This window comes from Cucumis melo, chromosome 9 (genome assembly GCF_025177605.1).
Source record: "Cucumis melo cultivar AY chromosome 9, USDA_Cmelo_AY_1.0, whole genome shotgun sequence".
Lineage (NCBI taxonomy): Eukaryota > Viridiplantae > Streptophyta > Magnoliopsida > Cucurbitales > Cucurbitaceae > Cucumis > Cucumis melo.
Genome location: NC_066865.1, coordinates 3113606 through 3128017, shown reverse-complemented (window position 1 = coordinate 3128017; position 14412 = coordinate 3113606). Strand labels below are relative to the sequence as shown.

Sequence of the window (14412 nt, the reverse complement as noted above, 5' to 3'; positions counted from 1 at the left end):
CACCAACTTGCATGCATAATCTAACCTACAAATTGACGTAAGATACTCTAAAAAGTCACGGACCCCTTGATGGCCTACATTTTTTCTTATCAGCATTATTACACTCATACATTCTACTCATGTGAAAGTGTATTGTAATTTTATTAATTATATAGAATAATCTATCCCAAGTACAATGGTAATATAAAAAGTTGTAAAATATATATGAAAGTTTCAAGGTTGGCATCTCAATTAGTGCTAAAAATTTGGAAAACTATGCATGCAATTGGAGAGTTAACAAATAAAAATATTAAGCAAATAAAAATAACCCCAAAAATTCATAGTATTTTAAAATATAAAAAACAATGCTAGATACCTCTAGCTTAATAGCTAACTATACACCACAAAACTTTTCAACTCTAAATACATCACTTCACATCAATATATTAACCGTACAAATATATAAATTACAGATTTCAAAATTCAACTCGATATCCTAAAAATTCCTTTGTAATTTCTTTACTTATAAAATACTCAAAAATTAAAAACACACAAGTATGCATTATCAAAATCGATATCATTCATCATATGTAACAAATTGATAACTAGTTATACTAATTATTCGAAGTAAGGGTGCGTTTAGATTGACTTTTTAAGTGTTTATACCATTTTAAACATCTATATTTGGATTGACTTTCTAAATGTTTAAAATGATATAAACACTTAGAAAGTCAATTCAAACTTAACATTTAGAAAGTCAAGCTAAATATGGATGAAGTTGATTGAGCAAACACGAACCAGTATATTTGTTCAATAAAATATTTTACTTCCAATATTAACATATACTAAAACCTTGAGTATAGTTGGATGGACAGCTTAAGAAGGGTAGATCTTGTCAAAGCATAATTCAAAATTTGGTGTACCAAAGGGATTTGAAGTTCAACGCTGGTTGGCTCGGTGGTTTAAGCGGGCCGGCCGATGCCCCCTTCTCTCGTTCTCCCGTTGTCTTCCTCGTTTCGATCCACTCCGAAAGACACCCAATCTGGTTCGGCTCTTTCCAAGTGGCTTTGCAGCTCCAACTCTCTCCTATAGACTTTCCTTTCATCCCCCTCTTTCCCACTTTTAACTTCACTTCACCGATTTAGGTCTCTCTATTCTTCCATTTCTTAATCACCCCATCTTCTTAAAACTCCCCACTTTCTTCAAATTTCTCTTTTTTGTTTCTCTTTTACCTCGTTCTCGCATTTTTATAGCTTCTTAATCATCTGGGTCCTTTGGATTTCTTCTGGGTATTACTGTTTTTCTTCTGTTTTCTTTGTCTTGTATTTCTAGGGTTTTAAATTTCCCATTTCATACACCTCTGATCTTCTCTTGTAATTGGAAATTGGAAATTTTGGTTTCTGGGCTTTGTTTGTTTCTCTAATTTACTTTGAGGATTTTGAGTTCTAAGGCGATGTCACAAGGGTTTGCGATCGAGCTTTATTTCGATCCAGCACTTGAAAACCAAGTTCTCAAGGCTTGGAATGTACTAGCTCGCCGTCAAATTAGTACCCAACTCATCGAAATTGAGTCACGTCCTCACATTACCCTTTTCTCTACCCCGTTTCTCGAACCCACAAAAGTTGAATCCATCGTTAAAAATTTCGCTTCTAAACAGGAGCCTTTGGCTTTGTCTTTATCGTCAATTGGCAGCCTTCCCAGTGACAACAACATTCTCTTCCTCGGTCCAGCGCCTTCGATTTCACTTCTTCAATTTCAGTCCCAATTGTGTGAAGCAATGAGGAAAGAAGGAATTGAAATTGGTGAGGAATATCGCCTTGGTTCGTGGATTCCCCATTGCGCTGTTGCTCAGGAGGTGCCTAAGGCTCGAATGGCTGAGGCATTTTGTGTTCTAAGGGATTTGAAGCTACCAGTTTCCGGGTATGCAATTGATATTGGGTTGGTGGAATTTTCCCCTGTTCGGGAGCTGTTCTCTTTTGTTCTTGGTAACACTGTCGAAGCTTGAAGCTTTGACGCCATTGTTGTGCTTTAATCTCATAGTTCTTCTCTATGAACTTGTATAACCTTCAATTTATTGTAGCTGTTTTAGAGGTCCTATTTAGACGCTAGAGCATTACAAATAAGGATGCATTTTGTATTTTGTGTTATGAATTTGATATTTTCTATATTGTCTTCATATTACAGTTGAATCTTACGTGCTAGTGCATTTAATAAACACAGTTGATTTGATTATTAGTGAGTGAGTGAAGAGGAAAAACCTTATAGGTTCATTCACTTGCTAAGGCTCTGAACTTGTTGGGTTCTTTGAGATGATTCCTGTATTCATAATTCATATTGTAGATTGTAACCTTTCATTGGATTCTGTTGAAATTGATGTTAAAGGCTTATTAGACCTTTCAATTATAATTGCTCTTGGATAAACACTTTTACTTGCAAGTTGCTGTATCATGAACCTTTTTATGGGTTGAGTTGTAAACTGAGTAGCAAAGTGCTATTAATTTAGACTTTCTGCTGTTGATGTGACTCAAAAAGTAGCCGAATTTGGTAAATTTCAAGCTCATCCGTGGCTTGTTATGAATATTTGATTCACGGATGTCTTCATGGCCTACCTTTTTGAGTTCCTCTGTTATTAGTTGATATTGGTCACCTCTCTGTACATTTCCATATTTTCAATTTCATAAAAGCATTTGCTTTAGCTGTCCTCGAGTTCAATATGTTCTTCAGGGTGGCTGGACTTGGTCCCTGTTAGTGTTTAACTTCTTTGATCTGATTCCTATAGTAATTTGTTTCCTGAATTCTCTATGAACATTCATATGGAAACATTTAAGAGGGATGAGTGCATGTCATATATCCCTTACTTGTTGTGGATTATGTATGAATTCATTGGTCACTTACCCCTTAAATGTTGAGGTGCCTTAGGCGAAACTCATAATTAACCTTAAATTTTTTGATCTTGAGTCGAGAGACTTGCACCAAAGAACACATGTAGGGTACACAGCTGTATGCCTCATGACGTAGCTACAAAAGTTATATCAATTGCACTATAGCTTTGTAACCTTACCCGATTTTTATGATTAGTAGTGGGTTAAGGAAAATATTGTGATTAAAGTTGAAGAGTAAGTTCATACTACTAGTGATTATGATTATGATGTTGAAAATAATGAGATTATTGGTAGCCATAATCTTTTTCCTTTTCTTTTTTTTTTTTTTAATTTTGTACTTTAATATGATTATTTTGTTGATGATACTCTATTTACAACATAATAATCTGTTGATGTGTTTCTTTTAACCTAATCAAGTATTATGCTTCATATCATCTTGAGGCGACTTAAATATTCAATTCTATGTTTTTCTCTTTTTTCTTAGTTTCGCATGAAGGGGTTGAGATATGGACCCCTGACATTTTGATAAGGATATAATCCTTAACAATTCGATATCGCTCAAGTTGGATGTGTAAAATAGGGCATGCTGTTATAATCAATCACATGCAAGCTCAAGTTTCTTGGCCTTCTGGTTTCTTTTCTTGCCCTCAAGAAAATCTTGTCCATCCAACTACCTTTTCTCTTTAAAAACCTTCTCATTCTTCATCCTTTCTAATACCCAGTTCCAGTTCCATACAATTTGGTATTTGTGTGTGTCATTCCATTACAATAGTGTTCACAGAGTTTAGTGAAATAGTTTATACTTCAACAAATGTCTTATTGAACTTGTTATGAGAGGGAGATTTTTGTTATGTTAGATAATGGTAGATTCGATGTTGTCCAAATTAGAACAAATTGATCCGTATAGCACGAGGCTGCAACAAGCTCAGTAGATGAGCCAATGATTGGCCCAAGCTCAACCCAAGAGAGATTAGCAAGATACTAAGTACCTCAGGGATAAAATTTGATTTGAGGGATTATGGAGAGAGTAAACATCCATACATACAATTCTCTGCATATTTTAAGATTCAATCTCAACCCAACAGAGGAAAACATATGGAAATAACTTCAATATCATCAGCTGATTCGAACACTGTCAATACAACTCTGATGATGAAACAGGAACTTCAAAGACAGACAAAGTAGAAACAACAAGAAATTCAACATTGCAGTACAGAATGACAGGCAGATCATTAACCATCAGAGAATTCAAACAATCTCTTTGAGGACAAGAAAAGAAACAAGAAGACCAAGAAACTTGACGAGCATTGAGTGGGAACATAAGGCCTCAGGTGCATCAGAGCTGCCATAGCTCTGAGCTTCTGCTTCTGTAGCCGTGGAAATAAGCAAGCAAGCGACCCAAATGAGAACCATACCCAAACATTTCTGAAGATTCATTTTCCTTCTTTCTTTCTTCTTCTTCTCTATGTTGTTGCTCAGGTGAGGAGATGATATTCTAATGGTGGGAATTTATAGAGAGAAAAGAAGGATAATTTGGGTGAGAAGTTTTTCATTGGAAGTGTCAAAATGTGAAGCAAGAATTGTTTGTTACTTTTTCAGATGGATATGAGTTTTGGTGTAGAGACCGGCATATAGGAGACATTTGGAGGATTATTCAGCTTTCTTCATGGCTTCGTGCTTTGCAGGCCAGGTGATAATAACAAGGAGTTTTCAGGCCGTAGGTTCCTCTAGTTATATGCTTACAAATAAATATGTGTAAATATACTTTGAAATGTTCATATAGCTCTAACATATCTCAACTAGCTAGGTAATTATGTTATTAACAAAATTGATAGAGATTTAAATATTTGTACCCAAATATTTGAACTAAAAAACCATTGATTTTATATATACTTTCTTTTCAATTCAAATCATTTCGTTTTTAGATACCTTGATGAAAAGGTTACAAAAAGTGTCAAATGAGCTGGCTTGTACCGTGAAAAACTGAGATTTAAAGAAAATATACTTTGGGTTCCTAAAATTTGAGATTGGGTTCCTAAAGTTTGAGATTGATTGATTACCTTTGATTTTGGATATGTCAAAAGTGGAAATTTTACTTGTAATTTGGAAACATCCTGAAATGGTTCTCAACTTTAGTTGATCGTTAATTGAGTTAATGGATGTCGTAACAACTTTACTAATTAAATAACCGACATGGTTACCTTCGTTCTTTATTCTTTCTTCTAATCTTTTCCTTCTCCCTTTCTTTATCCAGCACATCGTCGTTGTTTGAAAAATCATATCCTGTTGCCTGATCTCAAATCCATTGTTCAACCACATTAGAAAAATAGGAACCCCTTGTTCCAAATCTGACTCATTTGAATTTGAAGAATGAATGGTAAGATCTAGAAAATTAGAGACAACAAGTGCTATTATAGTACATACTACCTTCCTTCAACATTTGATACAATATTAGACGATATATTATTATACTCTACGAGTCTACACACTTATTAAATATCTTCTTTATGTCGAGCAATGAATGAGAGATAGTATGAAAAGATTTAAATAATAATACTAACACTAAAGGAATAACTAAAATTATGTCATTAGTGTTCAATTTGATCAACTAAAGTTAGTGTTCAATTTGATCAACTAAAGTTAATGGTCGTTAGAAATATTTTCCAAAGCTTAGAAAAGAAAGCATCTCTTTTGGCATCACAATAACCAAACAAATATTTTATCAAAAAAAAAACCAAATAAATATCAACTTCAAACTTCAATAACCTAGTCAAATTCTACTTGAAGCCTTCTAGAAACTATATTTTAAATCCTAGGGATTAACTAGAAATCACATTTGGACTTTAAGGACCATACATCTGACTTGTAAAACAATCTCAAGAACCAAAAATGTTGGTTTAAAAGTTCAAAGAGACCAAAAAAGAAAAACAATTTCCAAATTTCATATACAAAAATGTATTTTATCCTGTGATGTTTGTAAGATATCAGATGAATGAATATTATCATTTTGACTCTTCTTTATTTTGAAAATAAGATATCCTTCTTGGAATGAATTATAATAGCTTTGCATGGGGCATTTCAGCAAAAGAAAGAAAGTTATGCACTTTATACAAAAGACTTAAATATAAAGTGTTCAATACAGAAAGAAACTGCAAGCATAATGTTTCAAATTAACACATTAAAAAGCTCCATAAAGAGGCACTACTTTTAGCAACTTGGAAAGATCGTACGACTTGAAGTTTTTACCATAACACAAGCTCAAATCCAAGGCTGTCTTTCCATCCTGAAATACAACAATTGTATAAAATCTAACTGTTCCAGAACCATTTAAAATAGCAACATTTCAACAGTTAACTTCACCAAACATGTCATGTATGGCTCCAAACCACGCAGTAATGAATCGATTACGAAAACTTACCTTGTTTCTTCTGTCCCTATCTGCTCCATTCACCAACAAAATTTTTGTTATATCTCGATTTCTACTTTGGATAGCAATGTGCAATGGCGTCCATCCATCCTATACAAGTGTTAAAGGCAATTTAGTTATTAACACTTCGTATTAAGAAAAGTAAACAAAATGTTTCAGTCTGTTTGGTAATCATTTCGTTCTTTTTTTTTTCGGTTTTTGAAAATTAAGTCATTTCTCCTGATTTTCTTACAATGATTTGCATCTTTCTTAAGTATGATAGTTTTATCTTCAGTCAAATTCCAAAAATAAAAGCTAAAAAGAACCAAATGGTCCCCAAAACAAGAAATTTAGAGGTGGAAGTGAAAGTTTATAGGTTTATTTTCAAACACTAAAAAAAACCAAATGGTTACCAAACAGACATTTTTTCTTGTCGTTTTCCAAAGGAAATCAAAAGCTCACAGAATCTGCAACATTGACATCAACTTTGTATTTAATTAGTAGCTTCACAATTTGTTTTGCACCAACTTGAACAGCATAATGAAGTGGGGTAGCACCATTCTATCAACAAGACAATTACTTAGAATCATGAATTTTGGGAAAGCAGTCATAGGAAACAAACAGAAGCAACAGCATAACTGAATAAACAACTTACTTTGTCTTTGATATGAGGACTTGCACCTTTTCTAAGAAGATGACCAATGACAGCATCCTTTCTTCCTATAATTGCTTTATGTAGAGCAGAAAAACCATCCTGATTCACCACATGAAGCCTTGGCTTATAAAGTTCTTGTAAAGAAACTATGGTTTCGAACAATAAAATGTAGAAATTGGATATTGACAATAAGCCAATGATTAAGATGCACCTAAGTTTTTTTTCTTAACAATATTTACCTTGTCGACGGAGTCAATGTCGAATCCACTGTCAAGTAGTTTGTCCATTGGAATAATCTGTCCTGATAAGGCGAAAGTGTGAAGTGGATTCCATTTCGGCTGAATATGAAAGGAACCAGAATTAATTTTTTTGGTCAAGCAGATAGCTCTAAATAGAAGTGAGGAAGATCAATGCACTAAAGATAGGTTAAGAGTTAAAAACGTATCTTAAGGCCGTTTTGATAACCATTTTATTTCACTTTCATTCATAAGTTTTTTTCTTATCCATTTTCTACCAATATTTTTAAAACTAAGCAAAGTTTTGAAAATTAAAAAGAAAAAATAGTTTTCAAAAACTTGTTTTTGTTTTTAGACTTTTGACTAAGAACTAAAATGCCTTCTTTTAAGAAATGAAAAGATTATAGTAAAAATTTGAGAAAAACAACATATTCAAGAAAAAAAATGGAATCATTATCAAACAAAGATTAAATATTTTCAGCATTACAGTTGACAGTTTATCCACATTCAGAGTTGCATTCTGTTGCAGAATTGCTCGTTCTTTGGGTTCCAAAAGTTGTTCAACCTCTGCAATAATCAAGCATCTTTTGATATTTAGAAGGTTCTGAAAAAAGGAAAAATCTTAGATATGTGTATTTAAAAGACCACAAATAAGGATCATTGGGCACCCCACCCATAATGGAAATTAGCTAACATCAGAATGACACGGTTCACTACAAGAGAAGAGAGGTGAAAGTCAATTGACAAACTGGTAGTAGCATGTACTTATTCTAGAATCAAACTTCTTATGGTTGTACCTTCGCAAAATAATGTATATTTTCAGCAAGTAAAATGGACGTAGGACAAGAACAAGCAATCCACAGATGTCTTTACAAGATAAACAAAAAGAAAGAAAACAACTGACCAACAAATGTTTTGAAAATACTCTCTGGATGCTCATATTGTTATGCGATTTATGGTATCTTTCACATACGTACTTTAGATTTTATTTACTCTGTGTTGAGCTTCTACTCAATCTCTTTACAAAATCATAACTAGAGATGGCCTGACACTCTCAGAATAGGCTCAAATCTTTCTTGTCGTGACCAAGGGCCTCATACAGATTTTAAATAGAAGTGAAAACCTCAAAATTTAAAGATTAATGTAGACTTGTTCTCAACTATCAAAGACTATATATGTATTATATGTATTTTTCTTTTTCAATATTCTTAGTGAAAAAAATTGAAAGAGTGAAACATAAACATATATCCAATGGGAGCGAGTAAAAACCTTCCTGAAGATCCTCCTCATACTTGTTTGCAGCAGGCTGATCAATAATCGAGACAGCCTGAACATTTTCTTCTCCTTCCCAATCACTTTCAAAATCCAGGTCATACTCATCCACTTCCTCACTATCTTCCTCATCAAACTCACTGCCGCTTCCATCATCAGGATCTTCCCAAGTTTCTTGACGTGATTGCAAAAAAGACACTTGGTTTGACTCTGTGACAAAAGTTCTCATCCTTAACCACTTCTTTGAAAGAGATAACTGGAGCTTTGGTCTTCTAGGACCAACTATATCTAAGCAGTTGATGGTGCAACCCAACAATGGACTAGAAGCAGTAGCAACAACATAAACAGGAGGAACTTCAAAGGGAACAAAAGTTGACATAGCCCACGACATTATCCCTTTCTTTTATATGGTATCAACTGAAACAAACATTTACCACCAAAAGAAAAAACATGGGTAGTTAAACAAAGCTCAGGAGGCTTGAGAAGCAATAAATAGTTGACTTAGACATATCAGCAAACATCTTATGGGCAATGAATTCCGAATCGTAATTCAACCACTCATTGGGTGTTTCAGAAATGAATAAAGAAACCAAGTTGTTTCGTATAACTCGAGTAAGAGAGTAATACATGCAGACCCAGAATTACATTCGATAAAGAATACAAATTTTTGCCGTCTTAATGAGTGCTTGTCAGATACCAACATACGCAGAAATCACGTAATTACATAGAAATGGTAGGAAGTCACAAACCTAAATCAGGGAGAGAGAGGAAAGTTGAAGTCTTTTGAAAAATCTCCAACTAACAAGAATAAATTTTGGCGCTTATACAGAATAATCGAAAACCCAAAGTCGAGTAGGCGCCAAGTAGCATCTTCCTTCCCAATAAGATATTGATACCGGAAAGAGCGCTGGATTACCGGTTTTGTTTTTTCTTTTTCTAATTTTTGTCCTAATCACCTATATTTGACGCGATTAATGATCCACCCCTCACAAAGTGGACGAGAAAAACGAAATTCATGATTGAAATTGTCTATTTCGTTAAACATATGGTCATTCCTAATACACAATCGAGTTGCAGCTCTGATAGACATGGTTATTCTTAACTTTATATGGATGGGAATGATTATTATTGATTTATAATTAATGTTTCAAAACCGTTTTATGGTTATAACTTATCATCGTTTTAGAATGATTATTTTATATATATATATAACTTATCCTTATTTCCAAAAACGCTCCACTCCATTACTTTCTCAGCAACAAAATTTTTTTGATTTCATTTTTTATTCTCGCAAGTGCATGTTTGAGTTGGAAAGTTGTGTTAACGTTGAGAAGCAATCGACATAAACGATTTACCACAAAGGTTACGTCGAATTTAACTTTCAAAGGAGTGGTTCGACACGACACAAGTCAACATTTGTTTCCAATGGATATGTCACAAATTGTGATAGTTGTGTTTTATACTCACAACAATAGATTTTTTCCATTTAGAGAGATGGTACCAAAGAAAATAGTTTTTTTTTATTCGAATTTAGAAGCTCTTGTACGTAAGATCAATTCAAGTACTATTGAGCTTAACTCACTTTAGTTGATTCTACTTTTCTATTTTTTTTTTTTAAATTAATAAGTGTATTAGTTTATGTGGATTGAATTTTTCTTTTTTTTTTTTTTTTTAATTTTTACTTGCTCCTCAACAATGTGTCCAACTCTGTAACATTTAAATATTAAAAAAAAAAAGGGAAGATCATCCTTGAGAATTTAGAACTATTTTCACATTTTATTTAGAATTTATAAATCACCAGAAATAAAGTAGTTACAAAGATAGAAAGAAAAAGAGTGTCACTAAATAAGTAGATAAAAAAGGAATACAAAATGAAAATTTATACTACACATTTTATTCCAACATTTCTTCTTCTAATTCTTTTTCTCAATAAATAATAAATAAATATATGTATATATATAGATATATATAATGTTTATAAAAAAGCAGTAGAAGGTTTAAATTAAATTTAAATATTAAAGTTTATAATTTTGATTGATACAATTATTAATCTGAAATTATAATCGAGGTATCATCGATATAAGTCTTTTTAGATCATTATCAAACAAAAAAAAGTGTATAATATATTCGTGTAAGAAATTGATATAGATGTAACCGTTACAACGACTCCAATGTATAAATTATTCGAAACTTAGTTTAACTTTCACATTTGTATCAAATAGGTCTACAAATATAGTTTCATTTCAAGAGAATTAAATGTAAATGCAAATTAAGCATGTTGTTAAAATTTTATTAGTAATAACTCATTGACTAGAAAATAATAACTAATTTATATTGAAATAATTATATGTTGCATTAACTACCATGCTTATTATATATCTCTTCATTACAATGTTATCATTTTCTATTCGTAATCTTTCATTCTCATTAACTTGTCTAAAATTGTTTGCACCTAAAAAAGAAATTGTTATAATTCGACTAAAATAATTTGAAATCTAAACATATACTATTATAACCTAGAGAGTATAACAATCTGACGGATAGAAATACCCGAGGAACAAATTGGAATTTGGAAAGAGACCAAAAGCATATTCTCTATTTCTTTTTTCTTTTACCAAAAAAAAAAAAAAAAAAAAGCTAAACAAAAACAACAATATTAAAATAACTTATCTCTTATACTCAGAATTGCCATTATTTTGTGTTTGAAGAAACTCATACACTAACAATACTATAATGTATCATTGTACAAATTTAATGAAGAAGAACAAAAAAAAATTCTAAAAATCTTTATCTACCAATTTTCAAACATTAAATACCTTTTTTTTCTTTTTTTTTCTTTTTTTCTCTTTTCAAAATCTATCATTTTTAATCCATTTTGTGCCCAATCTTTGAAGGGCCTAAAGAACACCAAAAAGAAAGTAAAAAAGAACTTATGAAATCCACTCTCCAAAACATTTTTCAGTTCATTTGTTCACCAATCAAGTCCAAACCCACCACCAGGAATGACAAACCTTGAAAAAGCAAGAAATAGAAATGAACTCCATGTTCTGACAGCAAGCTTCTAGCTGATGCAGTGAGCAATAGAAAAGCAAGAGCAAGTTCTTTTCTATACACCTTGTTTCTTTTCTTCTTTGAAACCACTTTTTGCTTCATCTCTTGTTGGTTCAATTTACTCAACAACTCCAGCCCCGACTCCGAATGTCTCCTTAAAATCTTCTCATCGTTTGATGTTTTCGACTCTCGTTCTGCGAATGCTAAGAAGTCGGATTCGGATGATCGTCCTGTCTTTTTTGTCACTACCCATTCGTATGAACTTCCAAGCTGGAATAGCCCCGAAACCATGGCATTGAACTTTGTGACGGACATGGTGTTTTCAAACAAGAGATATGGGATCAAGAAGGGGAAGGATTTTGGGGATGGAAGAATGTTTAGGAAGGACATGAAAACTGGGATATAGCAGATTACCCAAAGAGGCAATTCTGCTTCTGGAATAAACATTGTTAATGGAAGTATGATGCAAAACAAAGTGAATGAGTAAAATGGAAGTATGAGTTTTCTCAAGAGAAAGAACAGAAATATCAAGTTGGTCTTCTTCCATATTGATATCTGCATGAAAAACATTCATTCAAATCCAAATGATTAATCGAAATTTTAACCTCGACGAGTCGGTTGTATAAAATAGTAATGTTTGAAAGTAAACCTTTGAAGTAATGATAGAAGGAAGGCATAATCTGAAGAGCTGCATTGGACCAGAATGCCAACGGTGTTGCTGTTTCTTATAAGCTTCATATGATTCAGGCAATTCACAAAGAACTTTAACATCATTGAGGAAGATGAATTTCCATCCCTTCAAGTGAGCTCGAACAGCAATATCCATGTCTTCCACGGTTGTTCGCTCGAGCCAGCCACCGGATTCTTCAAGTGCTTTCACTCTCCAAACGCCTGCAGTTCCATTGAATCCAAAGAAATTCAGGAAAACTCCATTAACTTGCTGCTCCACTTCAAAGTGGAAGCACAAGTTGATGTTTTGGAGTCTTGTAAGTAAGTTCTCTTCCTTGTTAACAAACGCCCAACGAGCTTGAACAAGACCCAGCTCAGGATTTCCCTGTTGAAATGTTCAAAAACAGTAAGCTTCCATTTCTGGTTGTTGAAAATGAAAACTCCCATTGATTAAAAACTTCATCAGTACCTTGAAATGAGGGATACATAGTTTAAGGAAATCTGGGTTGGGCTGGAAATCTGCATCTAAAATAGCTACAAACTCATAATCTTTAACATAATCACAAGCCATGGCGGACTTGAGGTTCCCAGCTTTGTATCCAGTTCGAATCAATCTATGTCTATAAACAATATTAACACCCTTTTCATTCCATGACAGAACTTCTTCTTTGATCAAACGCTGAAGATTTCCATCGTCTGAATCATCAAGAACTTGAATCAAAATCCGATTCTTTGGCCAATCAAGCTCACAAGCAGCAGCGATTGATTGTGCGTAGACCTATTCAAAGGTGTTAACAAATGAAAAGAGATCAGATCAAGTTGGAGATTCATTGAGGAGTAAAATCAAGCACCCAAAAGGAAATTCTAAGACCTTACCTCTCTTTCATTACACATTGGGATTTGAACAAGAACCATAGGAAAAGTTGAAGCATCTTCCAAATCATAAGCATCATCTTGAATCATGGGTTTGATTTTCTTATACTTAATCCAAAAGCACCCAAAACAGAGAACAAGACGATCGAGAGATTGAATCAAGAACAAAACAATGCAGAATTTCGAAAGCATTAATACCAATGGAGCAATGTAATCAACACGAAACGAAAGCCAAGAAACATAAAACCATTGAAGAATGCCATGAACTTCAACCTCCAATGGCTGAATCATTCCTAGATTCCACTTCTTGAAATGCGCAACAACTTCAAAAATCAAACCCACAATAGAAATAACAAGAAACCCCTTGATGAATCTATACAACTTCCCACGGTTTCTAGAATCATTTTCATTAATACCCGCATGAGCAATGCGTTTCTTAACAGAAGCAAAAACAGCCTTCACAGTCATAGCTAACCATGAGAAGAAAAACAGAGCTCTATGAGCTTTAAGAAGAAGAACCCATGTGAGTTGCTTAGGACTAGCAGCCTTTTGCTTTTCAGGAAGTAACAAAGATTCAGAGCCATTGATTTCCACTAAAGGGAAGCTATTATGCTTCTCAATTGTGACAACAACAGAGCTGGGAGCCATCTGGGTAGGAAATGAAAGGGAAAACAGAGGAGAAAAGGAAGAAAAGGAAGAACACCAATATGAAAAAATAGGAAATGTTTTCAGTTGGAAGAAGATATAGCCATTAAAAGAGAAGAAAAAAGTGAATTTGTAGTATTGGGAAGAGAGATCTGTGAAATAGGGGGGTGTTTTAAATTATTAAAGGGAAACTGAATCCAGAAGTTGAGGGGGACTTTCCCATGAAAGTTGACAGAACAAATTTGAGGTCAAAGGGTGTTTAGACAGACAAGAAATAGATCTCAAATTTGCTCAAGTGAACTACTAATAAAGGAAGAAGAAAGGCATTTATTTATTTATTTATTTATTTTGGGGATTGAAGAAATAATTTTGAAAGACAGGTCTTTGTTTTCTCCATAATACTCTGTTTCAGTTGAGTAGGGCCATTAAAGTGAGGCCTACTTGAACAGAAGAGAACAATTTTAGAACAAATTTTAGAACAAATTTTGAACACTTTTTTTTAATGAAAATGAAATTTTTTTTCTTTTTTTTTTTAAAAAATTCAAAAAAGGTTTCTAATTTATGAGGAAAATAAATGGAAAAACAAGGAAATGGGAAAGAAAATGAAAAAAAAATTGAAATTTTAAGAAAGCTCACTAATTTATGAGGAAAATAGATGAAAAAACAAGAGAAATGGAAGAAAAATGGAACTTTTAGAGAAAAAGAAAACCCACTAATTTATGAAGAAAATAGATGGAAAAACAA

The 14412-nt window shown here is 33.1% G+C and overlaps 3 protein-coding genes across 5 annotated transcripts; 1 reads left to right on the top strand and 2 right to left on the bottom strand.

The window, feature by feature from the left end:
* The first annotated feature begins 864 nt into the window (after nucleotides 1-864).
* LOC103498055 (uncharacterized) lies at nucleotides 865-2211 on the top strand. Its single transcript, XM_008460516.3, has one exon. It carries the CDS (start codon nucleotides 1433-1435, stop codon nucleotides 1982-1984), a length of 552 nt encoding a protein of 183 aa, XP_008458738.1. The 5' UTR covers nucleotides 865-1432; the 3' UTR covers nucleotides 1985-2211.
* A 3726-nt stretch (nucleotides 2212-5937) lies between these two features.
* Nucleotides 5938-9506, bottom strand: LOC103498054 (ankyrin repeat domain-containing protein EMB506, chloroplastic). Of its 3 annotated transcripts, none has more exons than XM_008460514.3 (8): nucleotides 9180-9504; nucleotides 8428-8847; nucleotides 7646-7725; nucleotides 7162-7260; nucleotides 6923-7021; nucleotides 6730-6828; nucleotides 6280-6378; nucleotides 5938-6144 (listed from the first exon to the last, which is right to left on the bottom strand). In XM_008460514.3, the coding sequence occupies exons 2-8, from the start codon at nucleotides 8819-8821 to the stop codon at nucleotides 6040-6042; spliced, it is 975 nt and encodes a 324-aa protein (XP_008458736.2). In that variant the 5' UTR covers nucleotides 8822-8847; nucleotides 9180-9504; the 3' UTR covers nucleotides 5938-6039. The 3 variants fall into 3 exon arrangements, 2 of the variants coding, with proteins under 2 accessions (XP_008458736.2, XP_050945568.1); XR_007823448.1 differs by having other exon boundaries at nucleotides 6107-6144; nucleotides 6690-6828; XM_051089611.1 differs by lacking the exon at nucleotides 6730-6828 and having other exon boundaries at nucleotides 9180-9506.
* Nucleotides 9507-11084: 1578 nt separating this feature from the next.
* LOC103498052 (xyloglucan glycosyltransferase 4) lies at nucleotides 11085-13954 on the bottom strand. Its single transcript, XM_017046824.2, has 4 exons — nucleotides 13027-13954; nucleotides 12620-12928; nucleotides 12131-12535; nucleotides 11085-12036 (listed from the first exon to the last, which is right to left on the bottom strand). The coding sequence occupies exons 1-4, from the start codon at nucleotides 13669-13671 to the stop codon at nucleotides 11389-11391; spliced, it is 2007 nt and encodes a 668-aa protein (XP_016902313.1). The 5' UTR covers nucleotides 13672-13954; the 3' UTR covers nucleotides 11085-11388.
* Between the last annotated feature and the right edge of the window lie 458 nt (nucleotides 13955-14412).

Excerpts from the sequence above, each read along its gene's own strand:
- LOC103498055 (XM_008460516.3), top strand. The coding sequence starts at position 1,433 with ATGTCACAAGGGTTTGCGATCGAGCTTTATTTCGATCCAGCACTTGAA.
- LOC103498054 (XM_008460514.3), bottom strand. The coding sequence starts at position 8,821 with ATGTCGTGGGCTATGTCAACTTTTGTTCCCTTTGAAGTTCCTCCTGTT. Across the intron at positions 6,829-6,922 it reads GTCCTCATATCAAAGACAAA|AATGGTGCTACCCCACTTCA; the intron begins GTAAGTTGTTTA and ends TCTTGTTGATAG. Across the intron at positions 6,379-6,729 it reads ATGTCAATGTTGCAGATTCT|GATGGATGGACGCCATTGCA; the intron begins GTGAGCTTTTGA and ends ACACTTGTATAG.
- LOC103498052 (XM_017046824.2), bottom strand. The coding sequence starts at position 13,671 with ATGGCTCCCAGCTCTGTTGTTGTCACAATTGAGAAGCATAATAGCTTC. Across the intron at positions 12,929-13,026 it reads CAATGTGTAATGAAAGAGAG|GTCTACGCACAATCAATCGC; the intron begins GTAAGGTCTTAG and ends ACCTTTGAATAG. Across the intron at positions 12,536-12,619 it reads TATGTATCCCTCATTTCAAG|GGAAATCCTGAGCTGGGTCT; the intron begins GTACTGATGAAG and ends ACATTTCAACAG.